The following is a 20,875-nucleotide window of genomic DNA, read 5'->3' as shown; positions in this document are numbered from 1 at the left end:
TTGTCCAACATGATGATTCATGTTTGCTCTTCATGCAGCAACCCAGCCTCCTTCCCCAAAACGGAAAAGTGAGAGCTGCCTGCTGGTGGCTTTCCCGAGTTGCTTTGCGTAAATTCACGCACATGGGCGCCCACCTATGGTCAATATCCCCACATTCGCAATGAGTCTTCATTTGCTGATTACTCCTCTTCTCTTTCTAGGTATGATTATCGGGAAATGCTGCACAATGCCACTTTCTGTCTGGTTCCTCGTGGTCGCAGGCTTGGGTCCTTCAGATTCCTGGAGGCTTTGCAGGTAAGAGGCCCTGGAGCCTTCCCAGAATAGGGCTGAGGACCGAAGCCAGATTAAGTGGGTTTAACATGATCACCTCTCCTGGGATAGCTAAAGAGAAGGTGTGGTTTCCCTTGAGGATCTGAAAATATTTTCAAGAAAATCTAAAACATTTTTGACAAGTGGGGGGTGGAGGGAGGATTTACTCAGTAATTTTAGATGTAAGAAATTAAATGGTGGATTCTTCTGGGTCATGTTTAGAAACAGAAGGCAAATCTGATTGCCAACTTGGCCTACTAGGCAGCCTGGCTGGACTCTAAAAAGCAGCCCTACACTTTCCCTTTATTCGTGTTACTCTCTAAAAGCAAAATTATCTTTTCTGCCTGCATCTTCATTGTCTCTCAGTTCCTTTAAATTTTGAGAATGATCCCCAGCATGGTGGTACTACTCAGATGATCCAGCTCTTCCAAGGCTCTGCAGTTCAGAGGTCCTGGCTCCAGCCCTGGAGCCTTTGTGGTGAGAGTTTCTCAGCTCATCAACCTCACTCTGCAGAAATGTCCTCTTGAGACAGTCATCCACATTTCCCACCTGGAAGTTGCAACCAGCCTTCTTTGATTGCAGAGAGAAAGCATGCCCTTGACCTCTGTCATCCTCCATTCCTTGACCCTTTGCTGCTATGTTCTTTCCTCCTCTATGCCCTGCACCATGCCTAAATCTGTGCTTTTGCTGCAGTGCCTCATAACTTCTTATCTCTGCCATCTTAACTGCAAATCGTTCTGTCATGCCCTCCAACAGAAGAGCTTCCTTCTCTGGAATGTCTTTTCCAAGTTGCTCTCTGTGTGTGTTCTGCATAGCATGCCATCACTAATGTTCTTGTAGCCTCCTGGGATGTTGCATAAAGAAAAATTATTCTCTGATTTGGATTATGAGTTATTTGGAATCGGTATTTTGTCATTAACCTAGTGTTTCTTGGCTGTTTATTTCCCGGTGCAGACCATAAATTGGTATGACTGTGGTTTAGATCACTCCACACCGAACGGAACAAAGTTCTGGTTTAGGTATTTGCAGAGCAAGGGAAATGTGAATGAACACTCTATACTGGTTAAGTCCACGAACCGCTACATAGGAATGCTGAGCTCCATTCTGCTCTTTGTTGCTCATGACATTGGGGTAAACCACTTTGCATGTGGACTTTTGGGAGTTACATTGACCAGACTGTTTATATTCAAGGTTGGTTCTATACTCAGATTTTGTTGGTGCGAGCTTTTGTTACGTCAATAAAAACTTCTCCAGCAAGGCCAGTCGTCTCTATGGAAGTAAGGTCAGCCAAGCCATGCACTGGAATAGAAATGGGGTTTTAGCATTCTAGGGCAAGACTTGCAAATATTAAAATCTAGTCTGGATACGTACAACCTACGTGTGACTTGATAACTCATAAAAGCTTCCTTTCCTTCTGGCCTAGGCAGTCCAGGATTCATGCAGTGTCAAAAATGCCAGTCATTGAATTTGTACTGATTTCACCTCTGATTGGAACAGCTTCTGCTGTCGCTTTCCTCACATTCACGAAGTCCCCTTTTTTGCTCAGGCTGCCTGCGTCCCTGTGATGCTCAGCAATGGATGGGAGTTGCCATTCTCTGAAGTGATTAATTGGAACCAAGCTGCCGTCATAGGCGATGAGAGATTGTTATTACAGGTAAGGAAGGGGCTGTGGCCTTCAACACATCAGCAGATTATTGCTGCCCCCGTCCAAACTTTCAAAGAAGATGAATCCAAAAGGTCAGCTCTATAAAAGAAATTTTATCAGGAGAAAATTACCTGTGTCATGGTGAATATGAAGTCATTTAGTATGACATTGTTCACTTTCCAACAAAATCTGCCCAGGTCCCCAGAATATATTCTGAAAAGAAGTTGCAGGTAAAGAATGGGAGCTTTGATTTTCAAGAAGAAGTGGATCTCCACCCCTTTCAATATTCAGAATTTTTAGAAATATTACCAGAGAGTTTTTATTCTACCCTACTGTTTCATATTCTTTTCCTCTATTTCTGCACTTGCCTTCAGATTAATTTTCAGAAAGAGAGAGGTCTCTAGGGCTTGTTCTTGTAATTAGTGTTATCATTCCTCAAATGATCCAGTCTGGGTGTCTGAGCGAGTGTTATCTTTAGGATGTATATTTAAATGAGCAGCCCCTAATAAAAGTTTGAACTGCTCAAGAGCTGCCTAGGGAGGGGGATACTATACTCACAGAGAAATCTGAGGGCAGGAATGATCATGTATTATTTTTTTAAAAAATTCCTAAGGATTTCTAAAGCCCCTTGTATATTCATATTTTAGGATCAACACAAGTTGCCGTGCTCTTTTCTCCTAAAATTATAGAATTTAATGTTTTTCTTTTATTGTACCATACACTTTATCTTTGAATTACCACAAATATTTGTAGAATTTTTTTAAATGTCTTTGCCCTTTTGGTTTTTGGATATTCATTAAATTGAGTTTCTAAGTCTGTGTGTGTGTGTGTTTTGAGACGGAGTCTCACTCTGTCGCCCAGGCTGGAGTGCAGTGGTGTGATCTCTGCTCACTGCAACTTCCGCCTCCCAGGTTCAAGCGATTCTCCTGCCTCAACCTCCCGAGTAGCTGGGAATACAGGTGCACACCACCATGCCTGGCTAATTTTTGTATTTTTAGTAGAGATGGGATTTCACCATGTTGGTCATGCTGTTCTCGAACTCCTAACCTCAGGTGATTCATCCATCTCAGCCTCCCAAAGTGCTGGAATTACAGGCATGAGCCACCGCACCTGGCCTCTAGGTCTGTTGTTTGCTGACTGGTGAAGTAATACAGCACTTGCCCTAAAATAACAAATGAACTAACTGTAACTGAGAGACCCATGGGTTAAGCAAACTAAAGTGACCACAGCTCCTGAAACATTACTTCTGTCTGGTACTCAGTTTGTGATCTCCATAGTCCCTAGGATCTCAGAAACAAAGGAGGAATGTGACAGAATCTGTTTTTTGGGGGATAAGTTATTCTGCCCTGAATACAACTTAATTTCTTAGGTGTTCATTGAGAAAGGGGTCTGGAGTTTTTGTGAAAGGGCCACTTTTATGCCAATGATTTCCCACTGTGATTCCTTAAGGAAAAGAAATCCTTGCAGAAACACCGAGGAAGAGTTTTCCCCATGCAGAGATAGTGTATGCCAAAATCATTTATTCGTGAAAAGCCAAACAAGAGTGATGCATGTCGTGCTTGTCCATGTAGCCTTTTTTCTCACTTTTTCAAGTGTTATAAAAATAATACATGATCATTAAAAGAAATTTGAGAAATAAAGGGAATAAAAAACACCGCCCATAATTTTCCTTTTATATACCAATGCTTCCATGAATTTGATGTGAACAAATTGAAAGTTTGTCTTTGGTTTGGAGCGCATTTTAGGATACTTAATTGTAGTTGTGCAGTTTCTTTTTCTTTTCTTTTTTTTTTTGAGATGGAGTCTCGCTCTGTCACTCAGGCTGGAGTGCCATGGCATGATCTCAGCTCACTGCAACCTCCGCCTCCCGGGTTTAAGCGATTCTTCTGCCTCAGTCTCCCGAGTAGCTGGGATTACAAGTGCCTGCCACCACACTCGGCTAATTTTTGTATTTTTAGTAGAGATGGTGTTTCACCTTGTTGGCCAGGTCGGTCTTGAACTCCTGACCTCGTGATCCACCTGCCTCAGCCTCCCAAAGTGCTGGGATTACAGGCATGAGCCACCGCGCCCAGCCACTTGTCCAGTTTCTACCATTTCACCAAACTTGATGGGCATTTCACCTTCTCAAGCAACTTTTTGGCTTGACTCTAAAGATTTTGATTTTTGTCACCCCCACCCACCCAGACTTGCCAGACTTGCTGGTGTTTTTCCCCTCTCATATTCAGTCTGTCATTGCACAGCTTCCTCCATATTGAGCAGCAACTGTGTACTATCATTAACAATGGTTTTAAAGAGTTGGCACCCAGCCCAAATGTCTGCTCTGGGAAATGTTTTTTTGTTGTGTTACAATTTTTCATTTCCTGTTTTAGAACAGCTGGATGTTTTTATTTGCATATATTCTTGTCATCATGTCACCAAGAGAGCTTAATGTGACTTTCTTGTATCTATTCTGGTGCATTCCATTTGTTTTGCTACCATACATGACCTTTTATTAAGACTTCATTGAGCTCGGCAACTTCCAAAACAATCCAGCCAAATTGGAATTAATTTATCACTTTCCCATACCTGTCTCTCAGGACAAGCAGATTAATAACCAATAGCCAAATGCCATTAAAACTTGGAACTCTGTCTTTTCAATCAATTGGAGTTGTCTTCCAGAGCACTTTACAGAGTGCTGTCAGACACTCGTATCATATCACAAGCCGGTAGAATACATTGTACTTGATGTAGTAAGATGAAGATGCATCTTATTTAAGAGAGGTGAACAGCATTGGTAGGTGGGTCTGTGATATTCCTTTTCTCCTTTCATAACCACAGCAGACTCAATTTTCTGGAGACTATATAGCAATGATAGCTTTAGGCATTTTTCTTTTCTTTTCTTTCTTTTTTTTTTTTTTTTAGACAGTCTTGCTCTGTCACCCAGGCTGGAGTGCAGTGTGCAATCTCGGCTCACTTCAACCTCTGCTTCCCAGTTCAAGCAATTCTTCTGCCTCAGCCTTCTGAGTAGCTGGGACTACAGGTGCGCACCACCATGCCCAGCTAATTTTTGTATTTTTAGTAGAGATGGGGTTTCACCATATTGGCCAGGCTGGTCTTGAACTCCTGAACTCGTGATCTACCTGCCTCAGCCTCCCAAAGTGCTAGGATTACAGGTGTGAGCCACTGCGCCCAGCCTTAGGCATTTTTCTAATAGACTGTTTCCTCGTGGCCACGATAAAACAGTGATGCCAACCTATATAACTCTTAGCAGTTACCTCTTGACATTTAGAAGAGGGTATGATTGTGAAAATTGAACAGGATAATTTTTTTCTAATTTTCTTTGGCCATCTAGGTAACTTTCTCAGTGAGTAACTAAAAATAAGTTTCCTTGGACTGATAAAGATTCTATGATATGAATGATTTCTCTACCTTCTCAAAGAATGTTTTATTTCCATTTGACCTTGAGTTCTGATTACAGGCTAATATTTGCCTGCCAGTGTTTCTCCTTTACATGTTGCCTCTGTTTCTTCAGTGTTGCAAAACCAGGTATACACTTTGGGACACAGATTTAGTATCTGGTTTTGGACATTGCCAAACCAAGTGAGCTTTTCCTTCTGTTCTTACTGTGAAACTGTGTTTTATTGCTCCTCCTAAGGGGAGTGTTGAATTAAAAAATGTGCTACCACTTCCTTCCCCTCCAATGGAAACTCTGTTACAGTCTTAGTCAAATGCCATGGGTAACTTTCCTATTAAAGCAGCTAACGGAGCATTTCTTCTTCTTGCCCAGACTCCCATGTCTGTCAGATTAGTCATATGTTATGGAGGCAAGCATGCAGAAAGAGGTGAGCACAAAAGGGCAATTGCTAATCACAAGGAATCTTCCCTAAAGACTATAGACTCTGTAAATGAAACAGACCTTGAACTGTAGGTGAAAATAGGGAACAAGCCCAGAAAACTTACCAGACTCAGGAAGTACATTTCAGAGCTCCAGACCCAAGCAGGTTCCCTTGCAGACATTAAGCAATTGATCCAACTTTTAATAGCATCACCCTGATACCAATAATGATAATAGTAGTGATAAGTTACATTAATTAAGTTTTCCATGTTTTAGACACTGTACTAAGCACTTATATAATCATCATTAAAACCTTAGTACTTTATCCCCACTTTATAAGTAAAGAAGTTGAGTCTCTGAGAAATCAGCTAACTCATTCAAGAAAGCACAGGTAGTAAATGGTAGAGGCAAGACTCCTTCCTTAATCTTTCTGACTCCTGTGCTCCTGTGCCTAACCATTCAGCTATACTACCATTAAAAATAATGACGTCCCTGTGGTGGCTTCAGATGGTTATATTCACCTCCTATTTCTTAATAACTACTATATAAAAGCCACTCTGCTAACCTGAAAATGTGTAGCAGGATAACAAGATATAGGTCCTTCCTTTAAAATTGTATACCCTGGAAGAGAGCAGTGATGGCTAAACATATATGAACAGTTGAGAGATCCAGTTAGACTTGGGTAAGGGCTGAAGGCAGAAAGAGAGATATAGGGAGCAGAAAGGCTCAAAGGTGAGGTAGAAGGTATGTGCACATAAAAGTGACAGACCCTAGCTTCAGATTGGATGGGAAGGCTCATAGACATTCTCTAAAAAGTCCTTTTATAGATATTTTATAGTTCCTGGGGTGACCAATCACAAAGTGCTCGGGAGATAAAGTCTTCTGGCCTTTCCCCAAGACCTGTAATTACTCCTCTATAAAATTTGGTTGTTCATGTGCAAGGTCGAGGATTTCTGGAAACAGCAATTGTGACTATAGACTAACCTAAGCAACTGATAAGCTGCTACTGAATCTTAGAGGTGAACTGTAACTTTCATACATCAAAGGCCATTGGGGTGGATTCCCAGTAAGTGCTCTTTGTAGCTGACACTTCTTAAGGTCATTTCAACTTAGGAGTTGATGATTTTTAGTAGATCTACATGCTAGAAGCCGAATGCTGTGAAGAATAAAAGCCTAACCCAGTTGGGTTATTTTGATCAAGTGCATCTCTTTGTTTTACAGTTATAATTCCTATGTGTTCACCTTGTGTTACAGATTCCTTCTACAATCAGGTCTATTCATCAGGATAAAATCCTAGCACTTAGACAGCAGACACAATTCTTGTGGGAGGCTTATTTTTCTTCAGTTGAGAAGATTGTATTAACTACACTAGAGGTAAGTGAGACCACTTGGCTCTTGGGCTTGAATAATGGTCCTTTATATACTTCTCTCAGCCTTCTGTTTTGCTATTAGGGATGTGTGATTGGTCCAATGGGGCAAAACCAGATTCCTGTACTTGGATATATTGGTTAACCTCTTTTACCTGCTTTGCCATGCCCAAGAAAATACTCTCATTCCTGACAAACTCCACAAAGGAAAACCTACATGGGGAGAAATTATACTTATTGACACAGAGATTGACTCTGTCTTACATCATTTCAGGGATATGTGGATCATGACTGTCTTGTCATTTACACTCAATGGCATCCTTTGAAGACATATTTCTAGAGTTCATTTAGAAAAAAATATTTAATGGCTTGGCACAGCGGCTCACTCCTGTAATCTCAGCACTTTGGGAAGCTGAGGCAGGTGTATCACCTGAGATCAGGAGTTCAAGACCTGGCCAACGTGGTGAAACCTCGTCTCTACTAAAAATACAAAAAATTAGACAGGCATGGTGGCACACGCTTGTAATCCCAGCTACTTGGGAGGCTGAGGCAGGAGAATAGCTTGAACCTGGGAGGTGGAGGTTTCAGTCAGCTGAGATTGCACCATTATACTCCAGCGTGGGCAACAAGAGCAAAACTCCATCTCAAAAAAAAAAAAAAAAAAAAAAAAAGAAAAATATATGTAATGGCCAAGTAAGGGCAAATCCTCTACCATTCTAAAAATATGAGTAGTTTTCTGGGCACCACAGTCCAATGGCATTGGGGGACAGCAGAATTCTCAAGACTTATGCAAGCCAGCCAACCAGCGTCAATGTGGCAAAGTTGTGTTAAGAGGAGAATCAGGATCATACCCATGTGGCACAGAAAGTGTTAAATTTGTGAAAGCAGAAAATCTTTTAGGCAGATGGGTGCCCATCCTCAAGTTGCTTTTTTTTAAGGCAGGACAGAAAAAGAAAAAGGAAGCATGGAGATGATTAAAACCTTTGGAAATAGAGCAGATAGCATTGGCCTGAGGCTACACCAAAGTAGCACAAAGAGCTAGGAAAAGATTTAGGAAACTGCACACGCATGCATTACAGGCTTGAAGGAAGGAGAGCAGAGATCTTCGTTGAGGTGATTCTGAGGTGTCCCAAAATGAGGTGGGGGCATTGTGGCCTTCCTTTTGGAGAATTCACTCTGGAAGAGTGATGACTGCTCTAAAAGCTAATGTAATGTGGAACCTACACTGAGAAGTCTGAGTAATACCAAGAAACTGAAGTCACCCTACTTGGTCCACATCGCTGTTTTCTTGCCATCCTGACTATCAGAGCCAGTGCTGGTCATGCTCCAGGCACACCAGGGCATTTATCCGCCCCACGCAGAGCTTGGGCTCCTGCTCCCACCCTAGGGCGAGCTCTGGTCAGTGTCCTCTTAGGCATAGTGTGTATTTTTTTCATCCTGGAACTGGGTAAAAGGGGCTGTTTAGGACCCAGGCCCATTCTCATGAAGGGGACAGGATCATAATGACTTCCAAGGGCTTCCTTCCTGCAAGCAAACTTTTATCCCTCCAAAAGCAATCTCCTCAATTAAAATCAATTGAGTTGTTACCTCTGTTCACAGTAGCTAATAGAGTTACCCTTTGCTTTTTTAATGCTGTCCTCCATCTAAGCTCCTTCCTAGGCTCTTCTTAAAGAATGTCGAATGTTATTGTTTCTCCCTTTTTGGAGTGCAGAGTGCCTTCTTTTTTTTTTTTAGACAGGATCTCACTCTGTCACCAGGCTGGAATGACCTTAAGCAATCCTCCCACCTCAGCCTTCTGAGTAGCTGGGACCATGGGTGCGAGCTACTGTGCCTGGCTAATTTTTTTTTTGTGTGTGGAGACAAGGTCTCGTTATGTTGCCCAGAGTGGTCTTGAACTCCTGGCTCAGGCAGTCCTCCTGCCTCGACTACCCAAATTGTTGGGATTATAGGAGTTATTATTAAGGAAGTATACATTCATTTTAGAAACTAATAGAAAATACTTAAAGCATAAAATATAATTCATTCATGCAAAACCACTATTTATATATATATAAATATAACCACTATTTATATATATATACCCACAAACATATATATTCATTTTTATACGTAAATTTAAAATTTGTTGTACTTTTAGTTTTAAAAAGGAGTCTTTATATACTTGCATTATAACCTGTTTTTCTGCTTAATAATGTTAATGTTTTCTCATGTTATTACATTTTTTCTCCAATTAATGACTATATGATATTCCATTTATGATATCACCTAATTATTAAATTAATCCCCAATTTGGGTAGATTCCAGTTGTTTCTGGCTTTTTTTCTTTATGTACATCATTGCAGTAAATCATCTCAAGGTCAAATTATTGTGCAGATTCAATATTACTTCCTTAGGATAAATTCCTTGAATTTGAAGTCCTGTTTCAAATAATAGGCCAATTGCTAAGATTTTTTTTTTTTTTTTTGAGACAGAGTCTCACCCTGTCCCCCAGGCTGGAGTACAGTGGCACCATCTCAGCTCACTGCAACCTCCGCCTCCTGGGTTCAAGCATTTCTCAGGCCTCAGCCTCCCAAGTAGCTAGGATTACAAGCATGCGCCATGGAGATGGGGTTTCACCATGTTGGCCAGGCTGCTCTCCAACCCTTGACCTCAAGTGATCTGCCCGCCTTGGCCTCCCAAAGTGCTGGGATTACAGGCATGAGCCACCATGCCCAGCCCCAATACATTTCTTTCTTCAGTGTTTTCTCATGACGTTTTTATGTATCTTTGGGTTGTTTCTGGCCTTTCAATTCTATCCTATTAGTTGTTTACCTCTAATACATCCAGACCACATTTCAGTGTTTTAATTTTTTTTACTCTATTATGTATCCTATTGTGAACTTCGATTTACTTAAACCAGTATGCCATTATTTACTATTAATGTTTTTTAATTATTTATTTTTTATAGATAACTATATCTTTATCCAAGCAATGACTTTCTACATGTATCTTAAACTACATCTCTATATATTTAGGATGGAATCCCTGAAGTGATTTTAATAAGCCAAAGAGTCTAGGCATTTCTAAGGCTTATGATATATTTTGCCAAATTATTATCCAAAAACATTATATCCACCTGGAGTCTCACAAGCTGTCTGGGCATGACCCTCTTTTGCTGTGCTCTTGTCAGCCTTACAGATCCATAATTAAAACACACACATCTACCACTTTGCTGATTTGCCAGATGAAAGATGGTATCTCATTAATTACATGTCTTTTGCATATGGTTTATTGCATGAATATGGTCTCTCACCTCTTAAGTTAGCAGTTCTCAATTTTTCTATTGTAACGGTTGGATGTCTTACATTCATCAGAATAGGATCAAAATAAGATCAAGCTGTTTTCATCTCTGAACCTGAAAAGACCTTTTCCCCTTTGTATTTAAACCATGCTTTTTTTTTTTTTTTTTTAATCAACACAGTTTTGGGGTTTTTTTAAACACTAAAAACCATATACTTCATTCGAATTTATAGCAACTGTCAAATCTCTTTATGTAGTTCCAAGATTGGATTGTAACAGTTTGACCTCTCAACCAAATTGCATGACAGGTACTACCCAGTTTTCCAAAATACTTCATAACTCAGATTACCCCAAAATTCAACATAATCAAAAAATCAGGGGAAATAGAAGAAAATGCCATCCACAGATACAAATAACACAGCGAATGTGTTTATAAGAACAATTTAAGTATGACATATCAAAAATGTGAACTTGGCTGAGAACTTAGATAATATACTTCATTTAGTCCCTGCTGGAGCTACTAAGGTGTGAGAATAATTCACAGTTACTCACAGTGACAGCATAGACTTGAAGATCCTGGGCTAAGGATGTTCTGTACTCAGACTCTAGGTCTTTCTCCTTGCTTGCTATATTGTAAGCCATGGGAATGGGATTATGGGGTCTTCAGACATTATGAGCCCTAGAGTTGTAAGTAGAGTGCTTAGACTCAGTTGAAAACAGGACATCTCATTTTCTCTTTAATGCCAGGGTAAAGTTGTTAGTACATTTCATTGTACAGAACTCTGTCTAGGATTCTTTTAGTTTTTCCAGTTTGACCGAAATTTTCTAATGCTGCATCTTGGTAATAAGGAGCTATTTAATCAAACTAGGCTCTGTAGAGCTCAGTATTTTTGTGAAAATTGAGAAGTAACAATGAGGACAATGATAAAACATTGCAAAAACAGTGCTCCTTCATGGATTCCATTATTTGTCAGAATATTGCACAATAACCTGCACTAAGGATTGAATCATTGGAGCTTAGTCATAATCAAGATAAGTGAAAGAAAGTGCCTGAGATTATGATAATATATGAAAAGAGCCAGTGGTAGCTAGGAATGTATATAGTTAGTGGAGTTTTATGAAGTATGCTCCATTTTCCTCCTCAGTTATCTAACCATGCACATCCGAACCATAGTATTGCTGATGCTATCATACAATGATATTTAAAAATCAATGGGATAATGGAAATAGACAGTTGATCTGGCTTCAAGCGAGGTGGCATATGGTGGCATCGTGTGTCTTAGGCTACAGTGCTCTGGTTAAAAGATGAAGGGCTACATAGAATGACTTTAACCTGTAACCAATTGTCCATTATTTGGAAAACAGAGGATACATAAAAAGAAAAATAAGGAGCCTGTCATTCTTTCCTTTGAATTCACATCAATTAGAAATATTGTCCTTATCGAGGGGGCCATCTGGGACCATAACAAAAAAAAGTCTTGTATTATGTGTTTGTGTATGTGTGTGTGTGTATTGATTTTGTTTATAGCCAAAGAAGCATCCAACCTCTAATCTGATGTCTTCTTCCACAACAATAAAGAGTAAGCACTAAGTGCCATGAAAAGATTCTGGGAGCTATCCAGAGTAGTGATAGGAAGAATTGCAGAGGGAAAAAAATGATCTTTCTATATGGTGAAATGAAATCCATATGTCTTTATGCTTTTAGAAGGCAAGTTGATATAAACCTTTTAGAAAGACACTTGATGATACTTATGAATAGCCTTAAAAGTATTTATACCCTTTGAAAAGGCCCTACAGAATCAATTCTGGTCTGGAGTGGTGGCTCACACCTGTAGTCCCAACACTCTGGGAGCCAGGGAGAAAGGATTGCTTGAGCTCAGGAGTTTGAGACCAGCCTGAGCAACATAGTGAGACCCCATCTCTACAAAAAAAAAAAATAAAATATTAGCTAGATGTGGTGACCCTCTCCTGTGGTCCCAGCTGCTCAGGAGGCTGAGACGGGAGTATCCTTTGAGCCCAGGAGTTTGAGGCTGCAGAGAGCCGTGACCACACCACTGCACTCCAGCCTGGGTAACTGAATGAGACCCTGTCTCAAAAAAAAAAAAAAAAAAAAAAAAAAAAGAAGAAGAAGAAGAATCAATCCTAAATGTGGAAAATTTTATTCATAAATATGTTCATTGCTTTGCATGGAAAAAATTGCTGAACTGGTCATTAAGAATAATGAATCATGAATACTATTAATATGGAAAAATAGCTGTAATATGTAATATCTATACTATTACCACTGTGTAATAAATGGAAAAACCAATGCCTAGAAAACGAACACAGGAGTGAGTTTCTTTTTAAAGGCAAAAATCAAGCCTTAAGTATAACAACTTAGGCAGCTATTCTTAAATTCTGAGACGTTGTTATAATTAATGTGGTATTTTATTGTTTTATTACAAATGAGGAAAATAATGCACAGAGGTGGCAAATTGCTTGACCCAGGTTAAATTCAACATTTGCTACTGCTTTCATACCTGTCCTATATCTTTCTGTCAAGATCCGTTGGAAGACAGTATAAAATGCTTGTTGTTATTTGAGAAGAGTGCTATACCTTATTATCATATCCTTGAAGTTTAAAAGATAACAATGTTGTGATACCGAACCAAAAGATAGTCTATGACAGTGACAAGCATACCATCCAAAGACCTGATGTGAAGGATGACCCATTTTGTGACAGCTCTGAGTTCCATGACATTTGTCTGTAGGTTCGATTTATAATGCTGTCTATTGTCAATTTATTTTCTGTCTTGATATCCAAACTTATTTAAGTGACCACATCCTAAAAGGTACATAAATTTGAAAAGAAAAAAACAAAAAAAGGAGGATCTAAAGAGAAACTATAAAAAGGAAATAAATAGACAGTACGTTTGGAAAGTACAAATAATAAAAAAACAGGAATAAATGTTGTACAAAGTGAAATTGCTAACCATGTAAAAAAATCCTTCACAACTATGACAATTTTCTCATAATTAATGCCAAGACAACAGCATTTTAACACATCCCTGTTGTACCACAAAAAGTCAAAATAAATATTTTCACTAGGTCCCTAAAATCTCCACCAAATTAGAAACCTCTATCCAGCCATATAAAATTAGCAATTTTGATCTGGGTAAAAGATAAGATGCAGAAATCACTGAACTAAGATATTTGAGTTCTTTTGAATTTCCTCCTTGCTTCCTTCCTTCTCTGTCATTAGGAAAATAAACATAAGATTTGCAAAGATAAATGTAGCCCACTTTATTACTTATCTAGTCACCATGTGGAATGAGATGAGGGTGTTAATAACCTTAGCAAATAATAAAACCCCGTTTAAAATAGTCTGTACTTAAAATCACATTGCATTAAATGGAGACGTGGAAAATGGTGATTTGGGTCTTAAATCTCTTAAAACTTACGGCAGGATTTTTTCTTTTTTTTTTTTTAATGTAAAAAAAATTGCTGAAAACATAAAATTCTGTACCAAGTTAATTATTTGCCAAATCATATTCTAATGAGTGGATGGTATAATTATAAGAGTTTGAAAGTCACAGAGAGAAAGCTATAAAGTGGACTAATCACATTCAACTGACAAATGATTCGGGATGGGAGGATATTTGACTCTAAATGTAGAATTTAATGATCTGCAAGGTCCCAAAGTCCAAAGAAACTAATGAACTAGCTTGGCTATTATTAGTCTTCATATGCCATGGTTCTTGTCCTATTATGTAGGATGTTTTAAGCAATTGTTAACTCACTACTTTTCGAGATGAAATATAGAAAAACTTCAGTAACCAGTACCCAGAGTCCTCCAATTGACTTTGAAAGGAAAATGAAATATGACAAGCAAACACATCTACCTCTTGAATTAAAGGAACAGCTGAAAACCTCGATAGCTTCTAGAATGTGTCATGTGTTGAATATGCTTTCCGTTCAGCGTCTACAGGCCTACATTGACCTCTCTGTTCTCTGAGAACAGATCTTGATAGGCGCCTGGAACCTGTCTTAGTTCTTAGAAGTTTAACCATCAGGGAAAGACTAACTGCTTCACGTAGTCTATTTTGGAATGAGCATGGACTCATTATTATACAAAGACAAGATAGAATTTATGGTTTAACTGAAGTTTAATTAGGAAATTTGATTGGCTATAATTCATATATTTCTCTTACTCTTTTTCATTGCTCCATTACTCTCTCTGTCTTGCAGACATTTTTATCTGGAGAATTAGAGTGGGAGGGAGGGTAGAGTCACTACTCTGACTGCCACCATCTTTCAAATTTGGATTGAGCATCATCCTTTCCAAATATCATCAGGATCTCATCCTCACTGTGTGCTATGTTTTGTTTTCTAGATTATTCAGGACAGAATATTCAAGCACATATCACGTAACAGTTTAATATGGAACAAACATCCTGGAGGATTGTTCGTACTACCACAGTATTCATCTTATCTGGGAGATTTTCCTTACTACTATGCTAATTTAGGTAAGTGAATTTCCTCCAGGGAGTTGCCCTTGTTTACCCCGAAGATGTCATACAGAACTAAAGGCCTTTATTCTTCTACTCTAATGGGGTCCGTCTAACACCCTGCATTGAAGATTGCTTTTTCTGGAGCCTTGTTATAAGTGACACATCAAGTTCAAAAACAGAGCAGAGCATTGCAAAATGGAAAAAAAAGAAAAACTTCTTATCTGTGCAGCTCTACTTCATATTTAGTAATTTCTTTTTGAGAAATAGACTCCCCAAATTATGGATCATTTTGAACATGGCAATGGGTTAGCTATCATTTTAAGCCTCATCATATATAAAATGGAGTAGGAGAGCTCTCCCCAATTTTTTTTTTCACAATCCCAACATCTCTATTCTGTACCAAAGAAAAACTGAAAAAGAGGAAAGGAGAAATAACTAAGAATGTGTGACAAGCACAAATTTATTCATTTTTCCAAGGTTTATTATGCTCCTTTTATGTGCTATGCTAATGTATTGCTGGGTAGTAGAAATAAAAAGTCAAATAAGATACAATCTCTGCTTTCAAGCGGTTTTCAGTCTAATCACAGTAGGGAAAAGGGAATGGCAGAGGGATAAATCTCTACCACTGGCTACTGTTATTGCCTTAGACATTTATGTATTTGGAGCCCCAGTTGCTCTCATGTTAGAAGCATCATGAACATTTCTCATCAGTTACAGTTCTAAACTTGAGAAAGCCTAGGACAGGAAAACATCTTCCAAGCTGATACAGCAAAAAGACAAGATTTTCCATTCAATGCCGTTGTTCTCCATAACACCCTCACCCTTTTAAGTTGTACATGTTTAGTTTGATACTGATGAGATGAAACCTAAAGAAATTCATGGCCTGAAGCATCAACCAGTGATAAAGCACCTTTTAATCCAAACCAAACCTGTTATGGGAACCATCTCTAATTCAGTGTATGGTTGACATTTGGGTAACATAATTAGAATTTAGAAATTGTCAGATTAAGGCACTGGTTGACAAGAATTTCTGTATATTTCTTGACAATATTTAGATCTTCATTTGGAGTTAGCACATTAGAGGTGTGTAAATGATGTTTCTTAAACTATTGCAGGAAAATTTAAAGGCAATGACTTGTCATTCCTGTTTAAAAGGCAATCCCTCAATCACGCTTATTCTTCTTACTCGGCAAAACTTTGAAAGTGTATCTAGATATTGGGAAGATTAACTTCTTTCTAACATACAATTAAAGTGCTACTGGATGATATAATTTTCTCTACAAAACCTTTGTATAATCCTGTAATACACATATAGTCTGATTCTAGCCTTTATCCCATCAGTATCAAAGCGTAACTTGAATGTCCCTACACTGTGTTGCTCGCAGTTAAGCCACTAAAGTGCCAAATTAGTGGGTCTAAACTCATGAAGTTTTAAAAGGCTCTTAACCTGTCTCTAATTTCTTAGTGAGTTCTTATGGGAAAACTCCTTGGGGGGAAGCCATCTCACTTCTGTCTCTTCGGTGACAGTGGTTGCTTTGCATATCTATGATCCTTTTTAACCTAGGGTTTCAGAGCTCACAATTGGCAAAAGTCTGCATCACATACTTTTTTTCTCAGCTCTATCACTGCTACACAAAGAAGAGATTCTGGGAATATGGAGGCTTCTTCTCCAAAATAATATTGTTGGTGAGGGTGATGATAATGATAGCTGCTGACATATATTGAGTACTTGTCATGTGTTAAGTCCTGTTCTAAGTGCTTTGTATGCATTAACTTTTTTTTTTTTTTTCCTAAGACGGAGTCTTGCTATGCTCCCCAGGCTGGAGTGCAATGGCACAATCTTGACTTACTGCAACCTCTGCCTTCGGAGTTCAAGTAATTCTCCTGCTTCAGCCTCCCGAGTAACTGGGACTACAGGCAAATGCCACCATGACCAGCTAATTTTTGTATTTTTAGTAGAGAAGGGATTTCACCATGTTGGCCAGGCTGGTCTTGAACTGCTGGCCTCAAGTGATCTGCCCGCCTCAGCCTCCCAAATTGCTAGGATCACAAGTGTGAGCCACCGTGCCCAGACAAACTTACTGAATTTTCAAGATAACCCCATATTTGCCACTGTTACTGTCAGGTCTGTTTCCCAGCTGTGGAAACACAGAGGGTTAAGTAATCTTTCCAAGATCCCACCACCACTAAGTGGTAGATCTGGGATTCAGACCTAGACAGTCAGGCCCTGGATACTGTTCCTTTCACCTTTTTTCCCCACTAGCTAGTTGTTTGAAGTACTATTAGTCAGGTAGAACCCTTTCATTAAATATTTACAAATCAGACACATGCAAATACCGGGGGAGAGACAGCACATGAAGGGTGGTGAGTGGTGTCTGTATTTAGACACTGGGTACCTAAAAAGCCAAGGGGACATCACAGAAACATCACCAAGAGGGGCAAAGGATGTCAAAGCAAGAACCTAGAAGTGGACATTGATCTGGAATTTATTGAGGTCTCTAGACTCAGGCAGTAACTAACCAGCAGCTTTTCATCTTGTTTCTGTCCTGTCAGGACATAAGAAGCAAAAGGAGAAATCATCCAGGAGGGAACATTTGCTCCAGCGTGAGGCAGCGGAGCAAGGAGGAGCAATTTTCTAAGTCTTGTTTTCCAGCGCTTCATTAGGCTCTACTCTCCTTTTTATTTCAGGTTTAAAGCCCCCCTCCAAATTCACTGCAGTCATCCATGCGGTGACCCCCCTGGTCTCTCAGTCCCAGCCAGTGTTGAAGCTTCTTGTGGCTGCAGCCAAGTCCCAGTACTGTGCCCAGGTGAGTGGGAAGTTGACAGAGAAGCCCCTGCCTGATTCAGCTCCAGACCAGAGACTCCTCCCTCCTTACCTGTTATCCCCCGGGCTCTCCAGGCTCCCCGGGACTCCTCTAACATCATACCCTGCTACTCCCTTTCATTCATCCTGCCTCATTACACCCTTTTCATCCACTTAGAAATTCTTGGAAGTGAAATCTGGCACAGGGAGGGGGTGGGTTACAGAGAGACCTTAGCACTGGTATAGGGTTAAAAAGTATATATACATACACCAACACATTCTCTAAAGAAGATATAAGCACATGATTTTGTTTTTAAATGTCAAAATGATAAAGTAACATCCAAAAAGCCTCCGGGAGGACCCAGACAACTAAGCTTCAATAGAAGAAGCCGACTTGTTGGTGTCATGAAGCGTCAACTTTTCTTTTCATAGCAACTATGACTAATTATAAAATTGGGAGCAGACGATTATGTCTATGGTAACAATATTTTCCAAATCAGTGTTGCTCCCATATTGAACGGTGTTTTTTCTGATTTGTGAATTAGTTTATACAAGAAGGTTTACAAACCAGGAAAGAATTCAATAAGGAAGTATGCATTTTTGAACTAAATGCCTTTATTGGAAATTATAAAGTCACATAAAATCAGCAACCATTCTAGAGCATGCAAAACATGAGCTCATCTTAGTTCTAGCTTGAATTTTTTTATTTTTCCCACATTGCCTGGTGTAGTGCAAGTTCAGAGCAGATGTTCAGATGCTCAGTATACATTTTTATTTAATTTGATCAGAGTTGTTATCTCACACACCATCATAAGATATCAGAATTTAGGAAACCACTTTCTTAAGCTCCAGCCACCTTGAAATTCTTTTTCCTGCAGCTTTCCCCTATTCCTGGACACGTTGGTTTTGTTTGTTTGTTTCTTTGTTTGCTCTTTCTGTCCGCTCTCCAGTTGTCGGGGTAATAATGTTCTGAGGTTGTGTGGGAATGGACTCACTTTAAAACTCAGTTTTGATGTCTGCCGTTCTGTCTTGCTGAGATCTCCAGCTCCTCTTTCTCTTTCTGTCTCTGAGAAGAGGCTTTGCGTTGGAAGCCTACATAAATACAGCCTACCCCAGCCATCTAATGAGCCCCATCCCTTTCAGATCATAGTTCTATGGAATTGTGACAAGCCCCTACCAGCCAAACACCGCTGGCCTGCCACTGCTGTGCCTGTCATCGTCATTGAAGGAGAGAGCAAGGTAAGACTCGAAGAGGACCCATATGTGGAACAACTGTGGAGCCTTGGTTTCTCCATGGGGCACTTTGGGTCTTGGCCCTAGAATCTTCTCCCTGTTCCTGGATTATTTTTTCTAAAACTGTACTTTTCTCAGAATATTCTCAGCTTTGACCACAATAGGCTTTCAAATCAGGGAAACCTGGGTCTTAATACCAACTTTTTTGTAGCTTTGTGACCTTGTGTGTATACTTAACCTCTATGAGTCTCAGTTTCCTCATCTACAAAATGGAAACAATAATGTATACCTTGTAGGGTTGCTGTTAGGATTAAATAAAGTCAGGAGCTGGCAATAGTTATCTTTCTGTAAATGACAAGGATGAAGATAAAGCTGACGGTGGTGGTGATGCATGAGGTTTGCTTGGCTGATTAATCTGAATGAGCTATGTCTATCAGAATGGTGGTTCTTTCTCCCATTCACTTTAAAAAGGACATTTTCACCTTAATTTTGTTTGGCATCTGCCTGTAAAGATTCTCATGAGTGCTGCATAGCTGGCCTCTCTTCTGTTCTCCAGTTCACTTTGCCTAGAGCTGAACTATCTTTCTGATCATCTCCTGGCCTTTTAGGGTCTCCATTTGCTAGTGCTTCCAATTAACATTTGAGGCCATGTATAACCTGGCCCTAGCCAGCCTTCCAATCTTTTCTCTCATTGCTTTCCCCTACAGACCCTGTCCCCTACCACATTTGATCATTTATAATTAGCTGAATTGCTCTGTGTCTCTTCCTACCTCTAATTTTGACTTTGCCGTTTGTAAGTCTTGACCACCCCTCCTCAACTCATCATCTCTGCTTGTCAACATTCCCATATATTCTTTAAGCCCCCATTTGCGTGCTACCTCCTCCTTGAAATTTCTTCTACTAAAGAGCAGCCAGCTATTTTTTTCTCTAGCTTCTGGTTGTTACTTTCTTATAGATCTTACCTATTGTGAAGGAAATAGTCACTACTAAATGAAATTGAGATTAGTGAAGCACTGACATCTAAAAAACTTTCCTCGTCAGTCCCCAAGGGGTCAGGTCATAAGAGAGTGGCTCACACCTTTGCGCCAGAATGACAAAATCAGTTTATTAGGCTGAACCATTTGATATCATCATTGGCTCACTAAAAATGGCAATTTCATATGGTTTGACATAATGCAATTGTAACTGTCACACGGACAAGATGATCAGTGCATTATCTATTCAGTTCCCATTTATGAGTGCCTACTGTGTGCTGAGCACCGTGTAACAGGCTTGGAACACAGTGGGGAATGTGACAAATATAGCCATGGCTCTCATAAGGCTGGAGTCAAGCAACCGGTTTATTAGAGAGCTGCTTGTTAGCATTTAATGAGAAAAGGTGGATGTTGGAATAATCACATGCCTCTCTCACAAATCCATCTCACCATAAGCATGGTTTCATGCAGGCCCTTATATGCATCCCCCCATAGAATAGCCCATCATAGAAATGGCAGTATTCCAATTCCAATGCCTGAAGCCATGAACAGTGCTCAGAGGCAGGCAGTTAATGTTGAACTTTGGGATTCTTTGTTTTGTATGCTTCCGTGGGTCAAGGAAACCAGCTCTGCTTCTGGTGGTTAATGTCTTTCTTTGGATATGTCAGGATATTCAGACACAATCCAGTCTGTCTGGGAGCCATTCTGATTTCTTTAGGTAGTATAGCATTTTCATGCTCTGACTCACTGATTGATTTTATATTTTCATTCTCAGTGAAAAGAAACTCCCCGTTTCTTTATTTATAAAATGGTGGTGACAATAATAGTACCTTTCTCGTGGGCTTTATCAGATGTCTCTTACAAGATGCCTCAGATCCTCCCAGCTGCATCTATATTCAGGCCCCTGGCATTTGTTCAGTCCTTGCCTCCACCTTGGGCACTGAATCCAGTGGGCTGGGTG

The 20,875-nt window shown here is 39.7% G+C and overlaps 1 protein-coding gene across 1 annotated transcript in view; it reads left to right on the top strand.

The window, feature by feature from the left end:
- EXT1 (exostosin glycosyltransferase 1) overlaps window positions 1–20,875 on the top strand; it is a 315,513-nt gene that overhangs the window by 277,505 nt on the left and 17,133 nt on the right. The window contains exons 2-7 of the mRNA XM_054497453.2: window positions 201–294; window positions 1,856–1,963; window positions 7,023–7,142; window positions 14,787–14,919; window positions 17,593–17,711; window positions 18,851–18,946. Coding sequence (XP_054353428.1) covers window positions 201–294; window positions 1,856–1,963; window positions 7,023–7,142; window positions 14,787–14,919; window positions 17,593–17,711; window positions 18,851–18,946 — 670 coding nt within the window. The remainder of the gene's footprint in view (window positions 1–200; window positions 295–1,855; window positions 1,964–7,022; window positions 7,143–14,786; window positions 14,920–17,592; window positions 17,712–18,850; window positions 18,947–20,875) is intronic.

This window comes from Pongo pygmaeus, chromosome 7 (genome assembly GCF_028885625.2).
Source record: "Pongo pygmaeus isolate AG05252 chromosome 7, NHGRI_mPonPyg2-v2.0_pri, whole genome shotgun sequence".
NCBI lineage: Eukaryota > Metazoa > Chordata > Mammalia > Primates > Hominidae > Pongo > Pongo pygmaeus.
This window is presented reverse-complemented; position numbering and strand designations above follow the sequence as displayed.